At 38.7% G+C, this 19,603-nt stretch overlaps 2 protein-coding genes across 15 annotated transcripts in view; one reads left to right on the top strand and one right to left on the bottom strand.

The window, feature by feature from the left end:
* Nucleotides 1-617: 617 nt before the first annotated feature.
* Nucleotides 618-6,323, bottom strand: CUNH2orf15 (chromosome unknown C2orf15 homolog). Of its 2 annotated transcripts, XR_005199345.1 has the most exons (4): nt 6,234-6,323; nt 5,771-5,887; nt 4,746-4,785; nt 4,375-4,556 (listed from the first exon to the last, which is right to left on the bottom strand). XR_005199345.1 is itself a non-coding variant. In XM_037736927.1 (3 exons), exon 3 carries the CDS (start codon nt 1,298-1,300, stop codon nt 1,025-1,027), a length of 276 nt encoding a protein of 91 aa, XP_037592855.1. In that variant the 5' UTR covers nt 1,301-1,376; nt 5,771-5,887; nt 6,234-6,323; the 3' UTR covers nt 618-1,024. The 2 variants fall into 2 exon arrangements, 1 of the variants encoding a protein (XP_037592855.1); XM_037736927.1 differs by lacking the exons at nt 4,375-4,556; nt 4,746-4,785 and adding an exon at nt 618-1,376.
* Nucleotides 6,324-6,621: 298 nt separating this feature from the next.
* The window catches only part of TSGA10 (testis specific 10), a 147,209-nt gene continuing 134,227 nt past the window's right edge, over nt 6,622-19,603 (top strand). For 2 of the 13 annotated variants that reach the window (XM_017524028.2, XM_017524029.2), the window contains exons 1-2: nt 6,623-6,710; nt 14,054-14,182. Coding sequence is in view for 8 of the 13 variants with exons in the window: in XM_017524023.2 (XP_017379512.1) it covers nt 7,000-7,056; nt 14,054-14,182 (186 nt within the window). In the remaining 5 variants the exon portion in view is untranslated. The other 11 variants (XM_017524023.2, XM_017524021.2, XM_017524025.2 and 8 more) reach the window with 9 other exon arrangements.

Here is a 19,603-nt window from a genome sequence, read left to right on the forward strand (position 1 = left end):
TATTAAAGATATTTTAATAGCTGATATACAAAACACACTTTTTAAACTCCAGGTGGTTTTTCTCATATTAAATATTGGTGACATAAAATGGTACTATGTGCAAGATAACTATTAACACTTGGAAAGAACTCTTTTCTAACTCTAAAATGGATTCTATGTGGTGGGGGGAAAAACAGTTTTAAAGGCACAATTTAAAATGTGAGATGCTTCTGAAGATAAGCAATTTATTGGTCTTTTGCAGTTTATCTGCAGTGATCTTTTACAGAACAGAAATGCAAAATGTAAGAAAGTATCCTAAAGCAGAATCCCAAAATGGAAATGTAATATGCAAAACTGGTACATCAGAAATAGTGTGAAATACAGAGGTCACATTGCTTGGCACTTTTTTGTTTGTTTTTTGAGACAGAGTTTCGCTCTTGTTGCCCAGGCTGGAGTGCAATGGTGCAATCTTGGCTCACTGCAACCTCTGTCTCCCAGGTTCAAGTGATTCTCCTGCCTCAGCCTCCCAAGTAGCTGGGATTATAGGTGTCTGCCACCACACCTGGCTAATTTTTTGTATTTTCAGTAGAGATGGGGTTTCACCATGTTGGCCAGGCTGGTTGTGAACTCCTGACCTCAGGTGATCCACCTGCTTCAGCCTCCCAAAGTGCTAGGATTATAGGCATAAGCCACCGTGCCTGGCTGCTTGGACACTTTTTTTTTTAACCACCTGTTAAAGAAATACATTAAAATGGAAATGTTTTGATGCCATTCAAATACTGTTACTAAATAACTCTCATTTTTAAGAAAGATATAATATCAGGGAAATCTGCTTTGAATTTGGAAGGCTTTTTCTCCTTAAAGCAACTGCCTTTTGAATAGGCATCATCAAAAAATGCAGTGTAAGATGATTGATAAATAGTGAAAAATAAAGCAATAGTCTTCCGTCATTTTGTTAGGGTTTCCTAATAAGGTTAAGTTCTCTTTCAATACCCCCTGGTAATCAAAGGCAATACGTACAAATTGAAAATACATACAAATTGCTTCATTCCACATCTGTCACTTCTAGTCCATCACTTTCTTTGACGTATACCACTGAACCCAAGGCTTTCTCAGAAAGAGATCCTGTGCCAGTCCCTTCAATCCTTGTAATGTTTTCTTGATTTGTGTCTTCTAATCTTATTTTCTTGGTGTTTTGAAATAACTGAGTCATTGGTTCCAGCCTGCTTTTTTCAGTCCCTTGTATTAGGTGATCATCCACTTTTGAATCCATACATATAGCAGATACCTGAGTAGCAGATTTACTAAGTGAAAATCCCATTGGGATAGCTGAACAAATATGAAAGTAATTTGGAGGTACCTTTTTAAGTAGTGGAAACGTTTCTTCAACTTGATTGCTGAAAAAAAATGTGACAAGTGAATGCAGCAGGAATTTTCCTAACTTCATGGCAATCTTCATTTGAATGAAATGCCATGGTGATATTAGATATATAAAGTAAAATTGCCTCCCACCTTTCAGTGTTTACATTTTCTTTGTGGGAGGGTTTGCAGGTTCTAAAGATTCTTTGAAAATCTTTAAAAAGGAATCAGATTTTATGTTTTATTACCTTTCAGAAATTAGTAGAACTTCTCTTAATCCTTTCTTTCATTCTTGCTAGCAAAACTTTTTAATTCATTACTAATGGGCTAAAGAAATAACTACTGAAGGCCAAGTACTCTGCTAGGTGTTCTGCAAAAAATAAAGATGTCCTATAAAGATACTTGTGATTGGCTGGGTGCAGTGGCTCACACCTGTAATCCAGCACTTTGGGAGGCTGAAGCGGGTGGATCACTGGAAGTCAGGAATTTGAGACCAGCCTGGCCAACATGGTAATATCCCGTCTCTAGTAAAAATACAAAAATTAGCTGGGCATAGTGGCCTGCACCTGTAATCCCAGCAACTCAGGAGGCTGAGGCAAGAGAATCACTTGAACCCGGATGATAAGAGGTTGCAGTGAGCCGAGATCATGCCATTGCATTCCAGCCTGGGTGACAAGTGAGACTCTGTCTCCAAAAAAAAAAAAAAAAAAAAAAAAAAAAAAAAAAAAAAAAAAAAAAAAAAAAAAAAGAAAAAGAAGAAAGAAGAAAAAGATACTTGTGATTAAGGATGCCCAATCTGTTAAGAGAGATGATCATGCAGCATGGATGGAGGCCTTGGGAAGTTTCCCAAAGGAGGGGAGCCTAGGTCAGGGTTGCGCTTTCAAAGATGGGCAGGAATCTGGTAGGCAGAGTTGACCAGGATGGCAGAAGGGACAGGCACAGTAAAGGTTAGGGAAAGCCCGGCTTACTGGAGAATACTGGAGGATACTCTAGTAGCAACGTGAGATCTGGAGCAGATTCCACAGCTTTGAGTGAAAGCACTCACCCACTTTTTTTTTTTTTTTTTTTTGAGACAGAGTTATGCTCTTTTTGCCCAGGGGGGTGTGACGTGGGGCGATCTCGGCTCACTGCAACCTCTGCCCTCCAGGTTCAAGCGATTCTCCTGCCTCAGCTTCTGGAGTAGCTGGAATAGATGCCTGCCACCATGCCCAGCTAATTTTTTTTTTTTTTTAGACTAGGTCTTGCTCTGTTGCCCAAGCTAGAGTGCAGTGATGCAGTCTCAGCTCACTGCAACCTCTGTACCCCAGGTTCAAGTGATTCTCCTGCCTCAGCCTCTCAAGGAGCTGGAATTACAGATGTGCGCCATCATGCCCAGCTAATTTTTGTATTTTTAGTAGAGACAGGGTTTCGCCATCTTGGCCAGGCTGGTCCCGAACTCCTGACCTCAGGTGATCCACACTCTTCAGCCTCCCAAAGTGTTACGATTATAGGTGTCAGCCACCGTACCCAGCCTCACCCACGTTTTAGAATGTGTTATGTCTTTCATATTTAGCTACCGTATATCTTTGGTAATTTACAATTCATACTCATCAAGCTCTAATTACTTACTGAACATTTCTAAAGAATCATCTTGAAACCCTGTTTATCCATATTTGTGATTAAATATCAGTGTTTGTAATAAAAGAGAGTCCTAGGCCTACTGTAGTAGCCTAAATATAGTAGTTACTCAAATGTTAATACAACAATTAGGTAAATAGTATATATTTGGCTTTCTGGGAATCAAATACATCATAGCTAAATTTTTTAAGATCTCTCGATGAAATTCTGAAATATGGGTATACTTGTTTCTTAGATTTGGAAACTGAAGATGAATTTTTCTTCCTCATCAAAGGAATATCTAATACTGCCTTCAAATTAATAAAATTGAGTTTATTCTATTCTTTGGTTTCTCTTTTTGTTAGAAAGGAACTACCACTGTAAAATGCATAACTTGAATCTAAACATGAGGAAACAATCAGATAAACCAAACAGAGGTATCTTCTATGAAACAAATAGCTTCTACCTAAAAATGTCAATGTTATGAAAGACACAGAGAGGCTGAGCAACTGTTTCAGATTAAAGGAGGCTAAAGATACATGATTTCAAATGCAACCAATGCTCTTGAATTGGGAAGGGGATGGAATGTACTACAAAGATCATTACTTTGATAACTGCAACATTTGGATGTGGGAGATTTATTAGATACTAATATTGGATCAATGTGATAAATGCCTTGAATTGATAATTGTATTGGGGTTGTATAAGTCAATATCCTTGTTCTTAGGAAATACATACTGAAATACGGGTGAAGAATCATATCTGCAACATGCCCTCAAATTGGTTAGCAATAGATAGGTAGGTACACAGGTTGCTAGATAGATACAGAAAGAGAGTTAAAATATGCAAAATGCTAACAACTGATAAATCTAGGATATAAAGCATAAAAAAATGGTTCTACCTATTATTATTATTACATTTCTGTAGGTTTAAAACTTCTTTGAAAAAATTGAAAAAAGTTTTTAAAAAACAAAACTCTATCAAACATTGCATTTGAAAATCAACAAATGTAAAATAATAACTTACATAATTATCAATTTTCATATTAAACTTCATTCAGATAAAGGGACTGAGGAGGAACCAAATACAATAGGGTAGACTTGGTGCTCTGTGGGTCCCACCTTAACTTCCTCAGAGTTGAGGACATGAAGGGTGAACAAGTCTATTGGAGCCTCTTTGGCATTTAGGTTGCCATTCAAGAAGAAATCTGGAATATATATATATATAAGAATAAAGGTACATACAGAGATAAATCAAAATCTGGACAAAAAGAACAAAAAGGCTTTCTTTACTAGATATTAAGATATGCCTCTGTGCTACTGAAATGAAAAAAATATATATACATGCTACACAGCTGGGCACAATGGCTTATGCCTGTAATTCCAGCACTGTGGGAGGCCAAGTTGGGAGGATCTCTTGAGTCCAGCAGTTTGAGACTAGCCTGGGCAACATAGGGAGACCTTGTCTCTATCAGAAAAAAAATTTTTTTAAAAAATATGCCACAAAGTGAAAGTAATAAAAATAACCTTGTACAGGTACAGGAACAAATAATCAGTAGAATATGACTGAGCTGCAACTTGGACTTAGGTATTTCAGGAACTTCACATAAGTTACAGGTGGCACTATAAGGCAAAGGAGATAGAACAGACTAAGTTTAGTATGATAGTATTGTGAATGCTGGCTCACTATGAAGACAAAAGTAAAGCAGGATCTTAAATACAGAAGTGGAGTGCAAATGCATTAAAGACCTAAATGTGAAAGGCAGAACTGTAAATGCAGTAGAAGAAAATGAAGGACAATATATCTGTTACCTTGGGGTGAAGAAGGATTTCTTGAACAAGACCTAAAAAGCTTAAACAATAAGGGGGGAAAACAGGTGAGTTTGATTACTCATAATTGAGAATTTCTATTCAATGAAAACAATATAAACAGTGGTGTGATCTTGGCTCACTGTAACCTCTGCCTCCCACATTCAAGTGATTCTCTGCCACAGCCTTCCCAGTAGCTGGGATTACAGATGTGCACCACCGCACCTGGCTAATTTTTGTATTTTAAGTAGAGATGCGCTTTCACCGTGTTGGCCAGGCTGGTCTTGAACTCCTGACCTCAGGTGATCTGTCCACCTCGGTCTCCCAAAGTGCTAAGATTACAGGCATAAGCCACCCTGCCACAGAGGGAAGGAAATTTTTACTTTCTCGGGTTAGGGGAGAAAGCCAACAGTTCTTGGTAGGAAAAAAAAGAGTCTTTTCACCCTCTTCACCTTAAAATGATCATTTCCCTACATTCCAAAGAATCTTCAGTACCATCTAGGTGGCATACACAAGTGCTTAAATTTTTCTTATTCTTTCCGTAAGGGAAGTACTTTCCTACTTCTTATATTAATAATCTACCCACCCCCCCAAGTCTTCAACTCCAACTGATAGTTTTAAACTTGGAACATTCTTTCCTATTTGTTTTTAATAATGCTAGATAATGTATTCAAAATAATCTTAGTATCTGAAGAGGAAATGAGATTATATGTTATTCCCTCTAACACAACTTCTCAGTTTACTTTGTCAACTAAAAATAATATTTCAGAGGATATGTGCTCCTTGTGTCCGCAAACCTCTTAAAGTAACAGGGACACTTAATTTTATTGGTATCTAATTAAACTTACAAAATATATGATATCTGAAAATAAATGTGACAAAATATATGACTATGTAATAACGATGAAGAGAGATTAGAAAAACAAAGCACTTATATTAAATGTATTTTTATGACTAAATTTGTTCTAACATAAAAGTTGTTTATCCCTGCCAATGATATCTTGTGGGGAAAAAAAATGAGTACTCACCTGGCAAAACCAGGAATTGTTAGTTTCCTCAAATGAGAGCTTACTTTTGAAATACACAGCGTTCTACCATATCAAGGTCATCAGAGAATTGCTGTAAAAACCTAGTATCTATGTCATCTGTAGGAAAAGGAGATAAAGTCGCCATTATCATCCAGAAACTCGGGTTATTTAAGAAGGGACATGGTAGATATTAAGAAATATTAAGAAGAATTTCTTTTTCCATGCTGGGCTCCAAAAAAAATGGTAGAAGAATGTAGCCCTCATTCTTTTTCACCAAAAAGCTCATTTGTCCACTTTAAGGTAAGGGGATTTGGAAAAGGACTGGCATGTGGAAAAGGAATATCGGTCAGAAATCTGGACTTTCGTTGCTAGTTCTGCTACTTTCTGATTCAGCCCAGATCGTCCAGAGCTGACTGAGACGGTGGTCCCCAGGCTCCCCTAATTGCAGGCTGCCGGTGCTCACCCGGACAGGTCGGCTTGCTACCAGCAGGCTGCAGCGGGAGGACTGGACCTGGAAGCCTCCCTCAAAATGGGCCCTGGCTGCAGCTCTGGGAGTAAGCGGTTCACCGAATTTGGGTCCAGAATGACGTCCAAGCCCTGGGAAAAGTGGCATAAAGCCACTCAGGTGTTCCAAACTGAAGGCAGGGCGCGGCGACAGCCAGCCTTGCGCATGCGCGTTCTATCCAGGTACGGCCGCCACAGGCAGGGAATAAAAAGTGAATCTTGGAAAAGGGGGCTCGCGGCTGGTTACTAGGAGACGGAACGCTCCGGTCGGGCGTCTAGGCGCTGCGTGGGCGTGCGCCTGCGCCGCGCGGACAGGCCGGGAGAAGCCCCCGCCTCCAAGTAGCCTTGTAAGGCAGGCAGGTGGACGTACGCGTCGCTCTGTGCGTAGGTGCGCGCACACGGCTTGTAGTCAGCGCGAGAGGGAAGGTCGAGCCAGGTACGCGTGCGCACGGAACCTAGGGGCGCGTGGGACGGAAGCAAAGCTGGGGCGCCGGGGAGGTGGAAGACGAGCCCCACTCCGGTACAGAGCGTGAGGGCGGGGCCACGGCGGCGCCGGCTGGCGCTAACCGCCCCCGCCTCCTTCCCGCCCGCTCCCTCCTTCCTCCGACTCCGCTGGGGCGGGGCCAGGACGATTTGGGGGTGGGAAGGGAGGAGAAAGGGGCGGAGGATGGACACTGGGCGGTTCTCGTTTCCCCGGCAGAGGCCGAGAGCTGGCAGTCGCTGGGATGAGCTCTGGGGAGGACAGCGGGCCAAGGAGCTCGGGGAGGGACCCGGAGCTCCAGGTAGAAGCTGCGGAGATGCGCAGGGTGGGGAGAGCTGCTCCTGCGCCGGAAGGTCTCCGAAAAGCCGGCTGCAAGCGGGCGGGAGTGGCGGGTGCGGGGCCGTGGCGGGCGGAGGTGGCCTGGAGCCGGGGGAGCCGCTGTGAGGGGCGGCGGCGGGCACAGCTGCCGACCGGAAGCTCCGCAGCACGCGTTGCCCCTGTTTCTTGGGAGGTTAGGTTGAAGCCCAGTTCCTATGGTCACCGCTTTGCGTCCTGCCGCAGCTTTCCGCTTGGTTGTTGGGGGTACTGTTTTATTTAGAAACGCTCTGGAAGCTCTGGTGGAGCGAGGAATTTGGAAGTCACAGATTTGGGATAAACCTGACGCCCGATCGCTCACTACTGAACCCCTTTCTAGACTTGGGGTGGTGAAAGACCGAGATTACGTAGGCATTTGCATGGAAATCTCAGATAAATTTCAGCAAGAGTTGTACAGTAAGGCAGGGAAAGCTGGCTTTCGTTGAAAACATATTTGAGACTTAAATTGGATAACTAAATGATCATAGAACTTGATACCTAAAAACTCACAGAAATAAGTACATTTTTTCACTTTTTTTTTTTTGAGGCTTCAGGAAAGTTTGCATAGATGACAGTGTCCCAGCGTTTCCCTTCTTCCATTCAAGTCCTTTATATCCTAGGAAATTTCCTTGTTTAAAATTTTCTCTACTGGTTTTCATCATTTCAAATATGCTTTGTTTACCTGTGAGGACATAAATAGAATAACAATCGGTTTGTAAGTAGGAAAAAAACAGATTAGTTATAAATATGTAAGTAGAATGTCTCTTTCGAATCTGCCTCCAGGATAAAACAGATTGTATTTTAATTGATTTATTATCCAGACTCTTCTGTCTTAATTAGTGAAAAATAACTAGGAAGGTACATTAATGAAATATTAATTTTAAATACTAAACTTCGGCATTATTTAATGGCAGCTTCCAAAATATTTCATGCATTGTTTACCTTCTGAAGAAAAATCACTGCTTGTAGCCCAGAATCAGGTGTAGAGATTCACTGGGGGCTCTTTTCTGTCTTCCTTTTTCAGTTGCTTAGACTAGTTTGTTTAGGACGATTTGGTTTTGAAGGCCTCCGTATACAGAGGCAGTTAGAGGTATTACTGTGTATCACCTTTTCAGATTACATGTTCCTTTCCCTCCCCAAAGATAGCCACTTCCTTGATTTTCCTTAATGTTTTACATCATTGTATGTGAACATGCACATTATAGTTTGGCTTGTTTTTGAACTTCCTATAAATTGAATTGTACTAAGTATTCATTTACATCTTGCTTCTTTACTCAGTATTTTGTTAAGATTAATCTTTATTGTTGCTTGCAGTATTTAGTTTGCTGATTGTTTCCCAAAATACCTCACTCTGTTGCCCAGGCTGAAGTGCAGTGGTGCGATTATGACTCACTGCATCCTTGACCTCCTGGGCTCAAGTTATTCTCCTACCTCAGCCTCCCAAGTAGCTGGGACTACAAGCAGGTGCCACCAGGCCTGGCTAATTTCTTTTTCATTTTTTGTGGAGACAGGGACTCACTATGTTTTCCAGGCTGGTCTCAAATTCCTGGGCTCAAGTGATTCTCTGGCCTTGGCCTCCCAAAGTGCTAGGATTACTGAGATTACAGGTGTCTAAATCTTTATGTATCCTTGCTTTTTCTTGTCTCAGGGCAATACATCCTTAGTTCTGAAAGAGGATCCTTTGTAAAGAGAATTAAGGAGCAAGTTTTTCTCCTTTTGTAATGACCTTTCCATAACCTTGGTCGCCCCACACCTTTTGCTATACCTCTCTTCCTCTCACAATCATGCTTCCTAAAAGAAGTTTACATTTATTCATAAATTCGTCCTCTTCAGACTTGTTTTCACCCATCATTGAAACTGCTTTGTTTGAATCATTAAAATTTCTTATTTTGGAAATGTTTTATTGAGTTTCAACTTTGTGCTGGGCACTTTTAAGGCAATAGGGATATAACAGAAGACAAAAGCCTAGGGCTCTTCAATTTTATATGCTAGTAGGGGGAGACAGACAGTAAACAAGTGAGCAAATAAATGATATCATTTCAAGAAGTGATAAGTGCAAATAGCTTATCACTTATTTGAGAGAGTGACTGGGAGAGAGGCTACTTTAGGTAAGAAATCAGGGAAGACCTGACATTTCAGCCAAAAAGTTGAGGGTGAGAAGATAGCCATGTGAAAGGCTGGGTAGAAAGGGTTCCTGAGAGAGGGAAAGCAAGAGCAGAGGACTTGAAGTCAAATGCTGTTGGCACATATCTTAGTCCATTCAGGGTGCTGTAATGAAATATATAAGCAACATTAATTTAATTCTTACAGTTCTGGAGACTAGGAATTCTAAGATAAGTTGCCAGCAGAATCAGTGGTGAGGGCCTATTTTTTTGTTCATAGATGATACCTCAGACTGTGTCCTCATACATTAGAAGGGTTGAGGAAGCTTTCTGGGGACTATAGTATATGGGCAACTCATCTTGACCTAATCACCCTCTAAAGACTATGCCTTTGTTTTTTTTGGGGGGGATGGAGTCTCTCTCTGTCTCCCCGGCTGGAGTGCAGTGGCGCGATGTTGGCTTGCTGCAACCTTTGCCTCCTGGGCTCAAGCTGTTCTCCTGCCTCAGCCTTCCAAGTAGCTGGGATTATAGGCCCATCACCGTGCCCAGCTAATTTTTGTATTTTTAGTAGAAGGGGTGTTTTCACCATGTTGGCCAGGCTAGTCTCGAACTCCTGACCTCAGGTGATCCACCCACCTCAGCCTCCCAAAGTTCTGGGATTATAGGTGTAAGCCACCATGCCCGGCCAAGACTGTGCCTCTTAATGTGATCACTTTAGGGGTTAGGATTTCAACTTAAGAATTTTTTGAGGACACAGACATTCAAACTGAAGCAGCACATTAGAGAAACAGAAAGAAAAAGTGGGTGAACACAGAAGGGAGTACCAGATCTTTACAGTGAAGACAAGGGCCAAATCATTTAAGGCCTTGAAAAGTTTGGATTTTATTCTTAATTGCAGTGGAAAGCCACTGGCATATTTTTGAGCCAGTATCATTTTACTGTAATTTTCTTTTTTGTTTGTTTGTTTTTTCCCTCTCCTTTCTTCTCCCCTCCCACAGGATTTCATTATTTTGAAGTGCTTGATTTGATTTCAATGTGGAGAATAGGTTGTAGGGAGCAATAGTAGAAGCAGACAGTAGGGAATGGTTGCAGTGTTCTAGGTGGGAAATGATGGTGACTTAGACTAGGGAGGTGATAAGAAAAATATAGAGAAATTGATGGATTTAGGATATATATTTGAAGGTGGAACCAACAAGGTTTGCTAATCAGTTAGATGGGAATCGGGAAAAGAGAAAACTCAAAAACTCCTCAGCTTTTTACCTGGGGCAAGTGCCTACACAAAAGATGGTGTGACATGATGAAGGCAGGGAAAGAACACAATGGAGGCAGAATAGAGATCAAAGGTGCAGGTGGGGAAATTAAGAAGTCTGTTTTAGACATGTTAAAGTAGCCATGACTTGGACATCCTATAAAAGTAATATAATGTGTTAAGTGCTCCAGTAAGGATATGTTCATAGTTCTTATGGAATGGGGAGTAGATCCTAAGTCTTTTTTGAAGAAGTAGAAGTCAGAAATACTTTTTTTGTAGCCTCTGTCTCGGTGTTACCTTAGCATCTATATGTATTACTCTGATGTAGCAGTAATCATGCTGTGCTGTAATTTCTGATTCGTTGTGGACTTTCCTAGATTCATTTAGCGTTGAAATTATAGAGTTCTATTTGTTTTACACCTTTTTATTCCCAGAAACATGTATCTGGTTCATTTTTATTCTAGCTATTTATAAGTTTACTTGTAAAGTGAATACATGTGACTGCTACAGTCTGAAAACATGAGCTAAAACAGTGATAGTAGGGATGGAAGAAATGTAGCTGAGAGAATTTTTATTGAAAAGATCAGTAGGACTTGATAGCCAATTAAATAAGTTGACTCAGTGAGAAGAATTAGTAATAATAGTAAATAATAATATATGTAGTGCTTATTATGTGCCAGGCACTATTCTAAGTGCTAAAGTTAAAACATATATTAATTCATTTAATCCTCATGTAACTCTGTGGTGCAGACACTTATTATCATCCCTGTTTTGTAAATGAGGAAGCCATAGAAAAGTAACCAGGTCACCCAATGTCACGCAGCTAAGATGTGGCAGAACTAGGATAATGAATGTAGGTGGGCTGATGCCAAAATACATGCTGTTAACCACTCTGCTATGTGACTTCCTAATTGAGAATGAAGGTTCTTTCTTATTGTAGAGTTCACCTTGAAAAAAATAAAAAATAACAAATTAAAAATAATTTTTTAAAAAAGGAAAGTTCTTTTACTTGCCTTCTCTAAGAACTATATAGGAACACAAGTTCCATTCTAATTGATGTTAGAGATTGCAGCAACATGGAAGATATTCAGGTGGCTTGAGGTGGGGAAACTGGCAGGCTAGGCATAGGAATTTCAGATACACTGATGTTTCTTTCCCCCAGTAATACTGCCTCCAAAGCTGGTAGAAGGAAGGTAGCAACTCCAACATGATTGCTTAGGGTTGTCAGGTGGACTCATGGTTTCTCCCTATTTTCAGTTCCTAGCCGGGCCTGATAGGTAATTTTGCAAAAGCCTCACTTTATTTGGTTTACCAAGGTGAAGGAAGAAAGTTTAATTTTTTTCTGCTTTATCACACTGCTTTATTACCAATCTCAACAAATTTTTATTGACACTTTTTATTACATAAATAACTATAGGTTTAGTGGGGATATAGAGAGTTTGTGGACATTGCTTGTTCTTAAGATTCTAATAAATGTATGAGGAAGACATCCAGAAAAATTTAGAACATGAATTGTTCTCTCTATATGAATATCAATGAAGGCATGATCATTATGCAATGGAGAAGACAGAGAAAACCTAGAGAATGTGGAATTCAAACTGAGCCTTGGGAATGTATTAAGTTAAATGGAGAAAAGACTGAGGGCAAGGCTCATTGAGCAGATGATAAAATACTTTTGAGCATATGTGTTAATAATATGTTGGCTGGGTGTGGTGGCTCATGCTTATAATCCCAGGGAGATCTAGGTGGGAGGATCTCTTGAGCTCAGGAGTTCAAGACCAGCCAGGGCAACATAGGGAGACCCTGTTTCTACAAAATTTAAAACAGCCAATTTTGGTGGGACATGCCTGTGGTCCCAGCTATTTGGGAGGCTAAGGTGGGAGGATTGCTTGAGCCTGGGAGGTTGAGGCTGCAGTCAGATGTGATTATGGCAACCTGGGTGACAGAGTGAGACCCTCTAAAAAAATATGTGTTTCATAGTTTGTCTTTCATAGAGGGGTTCTTGGAGGCGTCAAGTAAGAGATAAGTTTGGACAAGTAGGAAGAGACAAATTACAAAAGTACTCTGAATGAATTTAGACTTTAATTAAATAGATTCTTGCTATTTAAATAAATCAGAATTTACAGCACAGCATGATTCAGCATGTAGTCTCTGTACTAACCAAATAGGAATCTCCAAGCAGCTTTTTAGAAATGTCTAATCTCAGTTTGTGAATAAGAATCTGCATTCACACAGCATTCCCAGATGATTCTTAACATTCAATAAAAATTGGAAAGTACTGCTCTAGTGAGGAGTCATTTCACTCTGTTATTCTAAATCAAATGTTTATAACTAGGAACACATTTTTCAGCAGAAACTGTGTAAGAAATGTTAGTTAGGGAATTATGAAGCATTTAACCCCAGCTCCTAGGGGTTTAAATGCTTCATAATTTGAAATATTCTGTGAGATCTAATGCTGAGGTTCCAGGTGGGGCAGTAACTGCTGCAATGAAGAACAATTGGGTTTTGTTTAGGGAAGAGAAAAAAAAAAAAAAAGGAAATAAATCTACCCACCTGTTTAGGTGCTGGGTTACACAGAGTGCAACATAAGGTCAGTGACTGGGGAGATCCTGATTCTGTAATTCCCTAGGTGGGACTTTGGAGAACAGAAGCTGTGTTTTGAGGAAAGATCTAAGATGCTCATAACAAATTTTCTTTTAACACAATGATAGCCTTGATTCAAGGAAAGAAAAAATTATTTCCCTAAGTTACACAATCTCTAAGATAGGTTGTCAAGTAAAACAGCATGATGCAGAGTAGTATGTATGCTAAAGTGAAAAGTCTCTAACATTTGTTATTTTGCATATGTGTATGTATATATATCGGTAGTATAAATTCCTAGAAATGAGATTGTTTGAACAGAAGCTATATGCATTTGTCATGTTGATAGATTTTTTTGTAATTGTTCTCCATAAATATTCTATCAGTTTATACACTGGTGATGTGTAAGGATGCTATGTTATATATGCAACTTACTGATCTTTGCCGTGTGATGGTTAAAAGAGGGTATCTCAGTGTTATTTTAATTTGTGTCAGTAAAGGTTGAGATTGAACATCTTAAAATATATTTAAGAGCCATTTCTGTAAATGTTCACATTCTTTGCCAATTTTCCTATTAGAGTAATTCTTTATCTTTTTTATTTCTAGAAATTATTTATATATTAGGAAAATTTTGTGATATGAATTGCAAACCTTTTGCTTATATGGAGTAGCAAACAGCAAATGTGGCTAGCTAGTAGCTATTTTGGACAACACAAGCCTGTAGAGGTAGACTGCTTAATTTGCTACTGACCCATATTTCTGTAGAACCATGATTACCAAAAGGATAGGGTAGGGATTGTCTTTGAAAACATGTTCAGTACCATTTGGACAACACACAGAAAAAGCTTTATAAATTTTAGGAAGGTAAAGTTTGATGAAATCCTCTTAGCTGATGGGAAATGGCTAAAAACCTATCTAGGAATATTATTAATTTTCAAAATTTACTGATGTGGGAAATCATAGAGCTGTTTTAAATCAAATGCCTCCATATTATTTCCCATTCTTTCTACTAGGTTACCACCAAAGAACATGATTTTGGTCTAGGGGCTCCAGTTTCTGAAGCTGAAAACTACCAGAATACCCTCCAGCTAGAACGAGAAGTGAGAAATCAAGACAGATTCATCTCGACACTGAAATTACAGGTTGCATTTAGTTACAACATGTTTTCCTGAGTCAATTTGGGATGGGAACCTATTTTGAAACAAGAAGATAGAGAATAAATAACTACTAATTCAGAGCTCGTTTAAATGTTATGGGTCTAAAATCATTCAATTTTTATCTTAACCATTTTGATAAACATAAGAGTCAGTCAGTGAGTACAAACTATGTATGAATGTTTATAGCAGCTTTATTATAATTGCCAAAAACTTAGAAGCAACCAAGATGTCCTTCAATAGGTGAATGGATAAGCAAACTGTTGTACACCCATACAATGGAGTACTATTCAGTGTCTTTTAAAAATGAGCAATGTAGCCATGAAAAGACACAGCGGAACCTTGAAAGCATGTTGCAAACCTGTAAAGGCTGTGAAATGTATGATTCCAACTACATAAAGGTTATACAACTATAGAAACCATAAAAAGAGCAGTAGTTACCAGGAATTGGAGGGAGAGGGGATGAATAGGTGGAGCACAGGATTTTTAGGGCAGTGAAACTATTCTGTATGATACACTAATAGTGGATACATGTGACCCTATGTATGTCAAAACTCACAGAATGAATAACACCAAGAGTGAATCCTAATGTGAACTATAGACATTAGTTATTAATAGTGTAACAATATTGTTTCATCAATTGTAACACATATACCACATTAATACAAAATGTAAATAATAGAGGAAGCTATGTGTTGAGGGAGAGAGGAAGTATGTAGGAACTCTTTGTACTTCCTAATCAATTTTTTGTAAACCTAAAACTACTCTAAAAACTTAGTCTATTAACTACATGAGAGCAAATATTTCCAAATTACCTATCTGAAAGGGCTTAATATCCAGAATATACAAAGGACTTCTGCAACTAGCCCCTTTTCCCCAAAATGTGATTCAAAAATGGGCAAAGGGCTTGAACAGACATTTCTCCAAAGAAGATATACAAATGTCAGTAAATACATGAAAAAGATGCTCAACATCACCAACCATTATAGAAATGCAAATCAAAACCATGAGATACCACTTCATCCCCATTAGGATGGTTGTTATAATGGAAAATAACAAGTGTTGGTGAGGATGTGAAGAAACTGAAAAACTTGTGCATTGCTGATGGGAATGTAAAATGGTGCCACCATGGTGAAAAATCTTTTGATGGTTTCTCAAAATTTTAAAGACAGACTAACCATATGATCCAGCAATTCTACTCCCAGGTATATACCCTAAAGAATTGAAAACATGGACTCCAGTAGATACTTATATATAAATGTTCATAGCAGCATTATTTACAATAGCCAAAAGGTAGAAGAAAACCCAAATGTCTGTCAACAAATGAATGGATAAACAAAATATGGTATGTGCTTACAGTGGAATATTATTCAGATTCAAAAAGGAATCACATTCTGATAAATGCTGCAAAATGAATGAGCCTCAAAAACATTATGCTAAGTACAATAAGCCAGACATGGGAAGACAACTAATGTTTGATTCTGCCTATACCCAGGATAGGCAAATTCAAGGAGATAGAATTATTGTTTAATCAGTACAGAGTTTTTTGGTTGAGGGGAATGAAAAAATTCTTTAAATAGATAGTAGTGATGGTTGTACAACATTGTGAATATACTTAATGCCACTGAATTATATACTTAAAATGAAAATTATTTATATATATTTTATGACAAAACAAGTTTTAAAAATGGAGTAACAGAATAAAAACTCAGTGTTCTCAATAGAATGGAGGAGAGAAATGAATCGATGAACATGACAATAGAAAAATAATTACCTGATGTGAGCATCAGAGAGAAAATAGATTGACAAAAATGTGAATAGAGCTTCAGAGACAGGTAAAACTGTTCGACAAAAAAGTGAGAGAAGGTGGTACTGAAAAAATATTTGAAGAGATAATGGCTGAATATCCCACAAATTTGGCACAAAGACATAGAGCAGATTAAAGAAGGTGAGTGAATACCTAACAGGAGTCACCAAAAAAAAAAAAAAAAAAAATCCATGCCAAGACACTTCATAATTAGGCTTTTGAAAAGTAAGCTAAAAAAAAAAATCCTGAAAGAGAAACCATGCATTGTCTATAGAGGAACACCAATTCAAGTGACAGCAGATATTTTTCATCTGAAAGATTGAAGGTAAGGAAGTGGCACAACATTTTTCAAGTGCTAGAAACAAACAAACAAACCTGTCAACCCAGAATTTTATATCCAGAGAAAGTATCCTTGAAGGATGAAGGGAAAATAAAGACATTCTCAGATAAAGGAAAATTAAGGTAATGTGTTGCCAGCTAAAAGAATAGCTAAAAGAATTTTTCTAACCAGAAAGGAAACAATAAAAGAAGTAATCTTGGAGAAGTAGGAAGGAAGAATAATGTATAGAGCAAAAAATATAGGTAAATGAAATAGATTTTCTTTTTTTTTTTTCTTTTCTTTCCTTTTTCTTTTTTTGGAGACAGGGTCTTGCTTCATCATCCACGCTGTAGTGCATTGGCGTGATCTCTGCTTACTGCAGCCTTGGCCTCCTGGGCTCAAGCAGTCCTCCTGCCTCAGCCTTTCAAGTAGCTGGGACTGCAGGCATATACAACCATGCTGGCCTGATTTTGCATTGTTTTGTAAAGTTTGGGTTTCGCCATGTTTCCCAGGCTGGTCTCGAACTCCCAGACTCAAGTGATCCACCTGCCTCAGCTTCCCAGAGTCCTGAGATTACAGCTTGAGCCACTAGTCCCAGCCAAATTTTTTTTAAAGTTTTCAGAATTATATTTAACTATTGAATGTGGTTCTAAATGCATGTAGAGGAAATAGTTAAGACAATTCTTTTATTGATAGGGAGAGTAAAGGGATCTAAAAGAGGTAAAGTTTCTGTACTTTCACTTGAACTGTTAAAATATAGGCTATGATAAGTTATGTATATATAATGTAATGCCTAGGACAACCAGTAGAAAAAGATCAAACGAGTTACACACAAAAACACTATAAATCAACATAGAATTCTAAAAAAATGTTGGGGTAATCCACAGGAAGGCAGCAAAAACAAAACTCTCCGTTATTTAAACGCTTAGAACTGCAGTAATCAAGACTGTGATATTGATGGAGGGATAGATACGTACATGAATGGTACTGAACAGAGAATCTACAGATAGTCCTATACAAGTACAGCCAAATGATTTTTTGACAAAGATCAAGATGCAGTTCAATGGAAGATAGTGTTTTCTTGTTTTTTTTTTTTTAAATTAATTAATTAATTATTTATTTTTTTGAGACAGTGACTTGGTCTGTTGCCAGGCTGGTGTGCAGTGCTGTGATCTCAGCTCACTGCAACCTCTGCCTCCTGGGTTCAAGCAATTCCTCTGCCTTAGCCTCCCGAGGAGCTGGGACTACAGGCATGCATCACCATGTCTAATTTATTTTTTTTATTTTTTTTTTGTATTTTAGTAGAGACAGGGTCTCACCATGTTGGCCAGGATGGTCTCGATCTCCTGACCTCATGATCTGCCCACCTTGCCTCCAAAGTGCTAGGATTACAGGCGTGAGCGACCACACCCAGTATAAGATAGTCTTCAACAAGTGGTGTTGGAACAATTAGATATAGGGAAAACAGTTACCCTCCACTTAAACCTCACATGTCATAAAAAATTAACTAATGTACCACAGATTTAAATGTAAAACATAAGACTGAGACTTTTAGGAGGTAGCATAGGAGAAAATTTGCAGGATGTTAGGCTTGGGTGGAGGGTTCTTAGATAGGATACCGAAACTATGACTCATAAAAGGAGAAATTGGCAATGTGGATTTAATCAAAATTGAAGTTTTTGGCTGCCTGTGGTGGCTCATGGCTGTAATCCATGCACTTTAGTAGGCAGGTAGATCACATGAGGCCAGGAGTTTAAGACCAGCCTGGCCAACATGGCAAGACCCCATCTCTACTAAATGTGACAGAAATTAGCTAGGCATGGTGGTACAGGCCTGTAGTCCCAGCTACTTAAGAGGCTGAGTTGGGAGGATCACTTGAACCCGGGAGGCAGAGGTTGCCAGTGAGCTGAGATTGTACCACTGCACTCCAGCCTGGGTAAAAGTGACACTCTGTTTAAAAAAAAAAAAGAGTTTTTGCTTTGCAGAAAACCCTGCTAAGATGATGAAAAGACAAGCTGCAAACCATACATTTGCTAAAGGATTCATATCTGGTGTATCAAACGAAGAACTCTTAAAATTTAATAGTAAAAAAATTTAATTAGAAAATGAGCAAAAGACATGAAGAGATACTTCACAGAAGGATGTGTGGTATAGAAAAAGATGTTCAGCCTCTGTAAACAGGGGAATGCACATTAAGGCCATGATGAAATAATACAGTTCTAAGAACGACTAAAATAAAAAATAGTGACAATACCAAATGCTGGCAAGGATGAGGAGAAACTGGATCACCCATTTATTCCGTTCATTTCATAAGAATATTAAATGGTATAGCCAGTCTGGAAAATAATTTGGCACTTTTTGGTAAGACTAAGCATACATTTACATATAACCCAGCAGTTGCACTCCTGGGCATTTGTTCCAGAGAAATGAAAACTTATATCTACTCAAAACTTACATCCTACTCAGTTGTTCATAGCAGCTTTATTATATTCCCAAACTGTAAACAACCTAAACTGTGGCATTCCATATATTATTCAGCGATAAATAGGAATGAACCTATTTGATTCAAATAACTTGACTGGATCTAAAGGATGTTGTGATGAGTGAAAAAAAAAATCTTAAAAGATTGCATGCTGTATGCTTTTATTTAGATAATGTTCTCAAAATGACAAAATTGTATGCATTGGTTGCTAAGAATTGAGGTGGGGAATGAGAACATAAAGGAGCAGCAAGAGATTAGTCTTGTGGTAATGGAACAGTTCTGTATCTTGAGGTGGTAGTTACAGAGATCTGCAAGTTTGAGAAAAATGATGTAGAACACCATGCACATGGTGTATCTGGGTTCGTTACTGTACAGTACTATGCTGTTTATGACCCAACTATCAGTGGAAACTGAGTAAAGGACGTATGAGACTTCTCTGTACTACATTTGCTTCCTGTGACTCTTACTTAAAAATTAAAAAAATACTGAGTACTTATACTGGAAATTGTACTTGAGCTCTTATATAATGTCTAATGACAATTCTGCAAATTGTAGGCATTCTGTCCATTTAACAGAAGAAACTCGAGAGACTCCCTTTTTTTTTTTTTTTTTTAATCTGGAGTCAGATGCATTTCCTAGGATCACGAAAATATGGTAAATTGCCCAGTTACATAACTGGTAAAGAACTACAACAGGATTTAAACCTAACTCTGCCAAATTCCAAAGCCCACATCCTTTGTATTGCTCTAGACCGCCTCTTCTAAAGTTCTTTTGTCTTAGAATTGAGTAAAAGTAGAGTTT

This window comes from Cebus imitator, unplaced genomic scaffold (assembly GCF_001604975.1).
Source record: "Cebus imitator isolate Cc_AM_T3 unplaced genomic scaffold, Cebus_imitator-1.0 Scaffold31, whole genome shotgun sequence".
Classification (NCBI taxonomy): Eukaryota; Metazoa; Chordata; class Mammalia; order Primates; family Cebidae; genus Cebus; species Cebus imitator.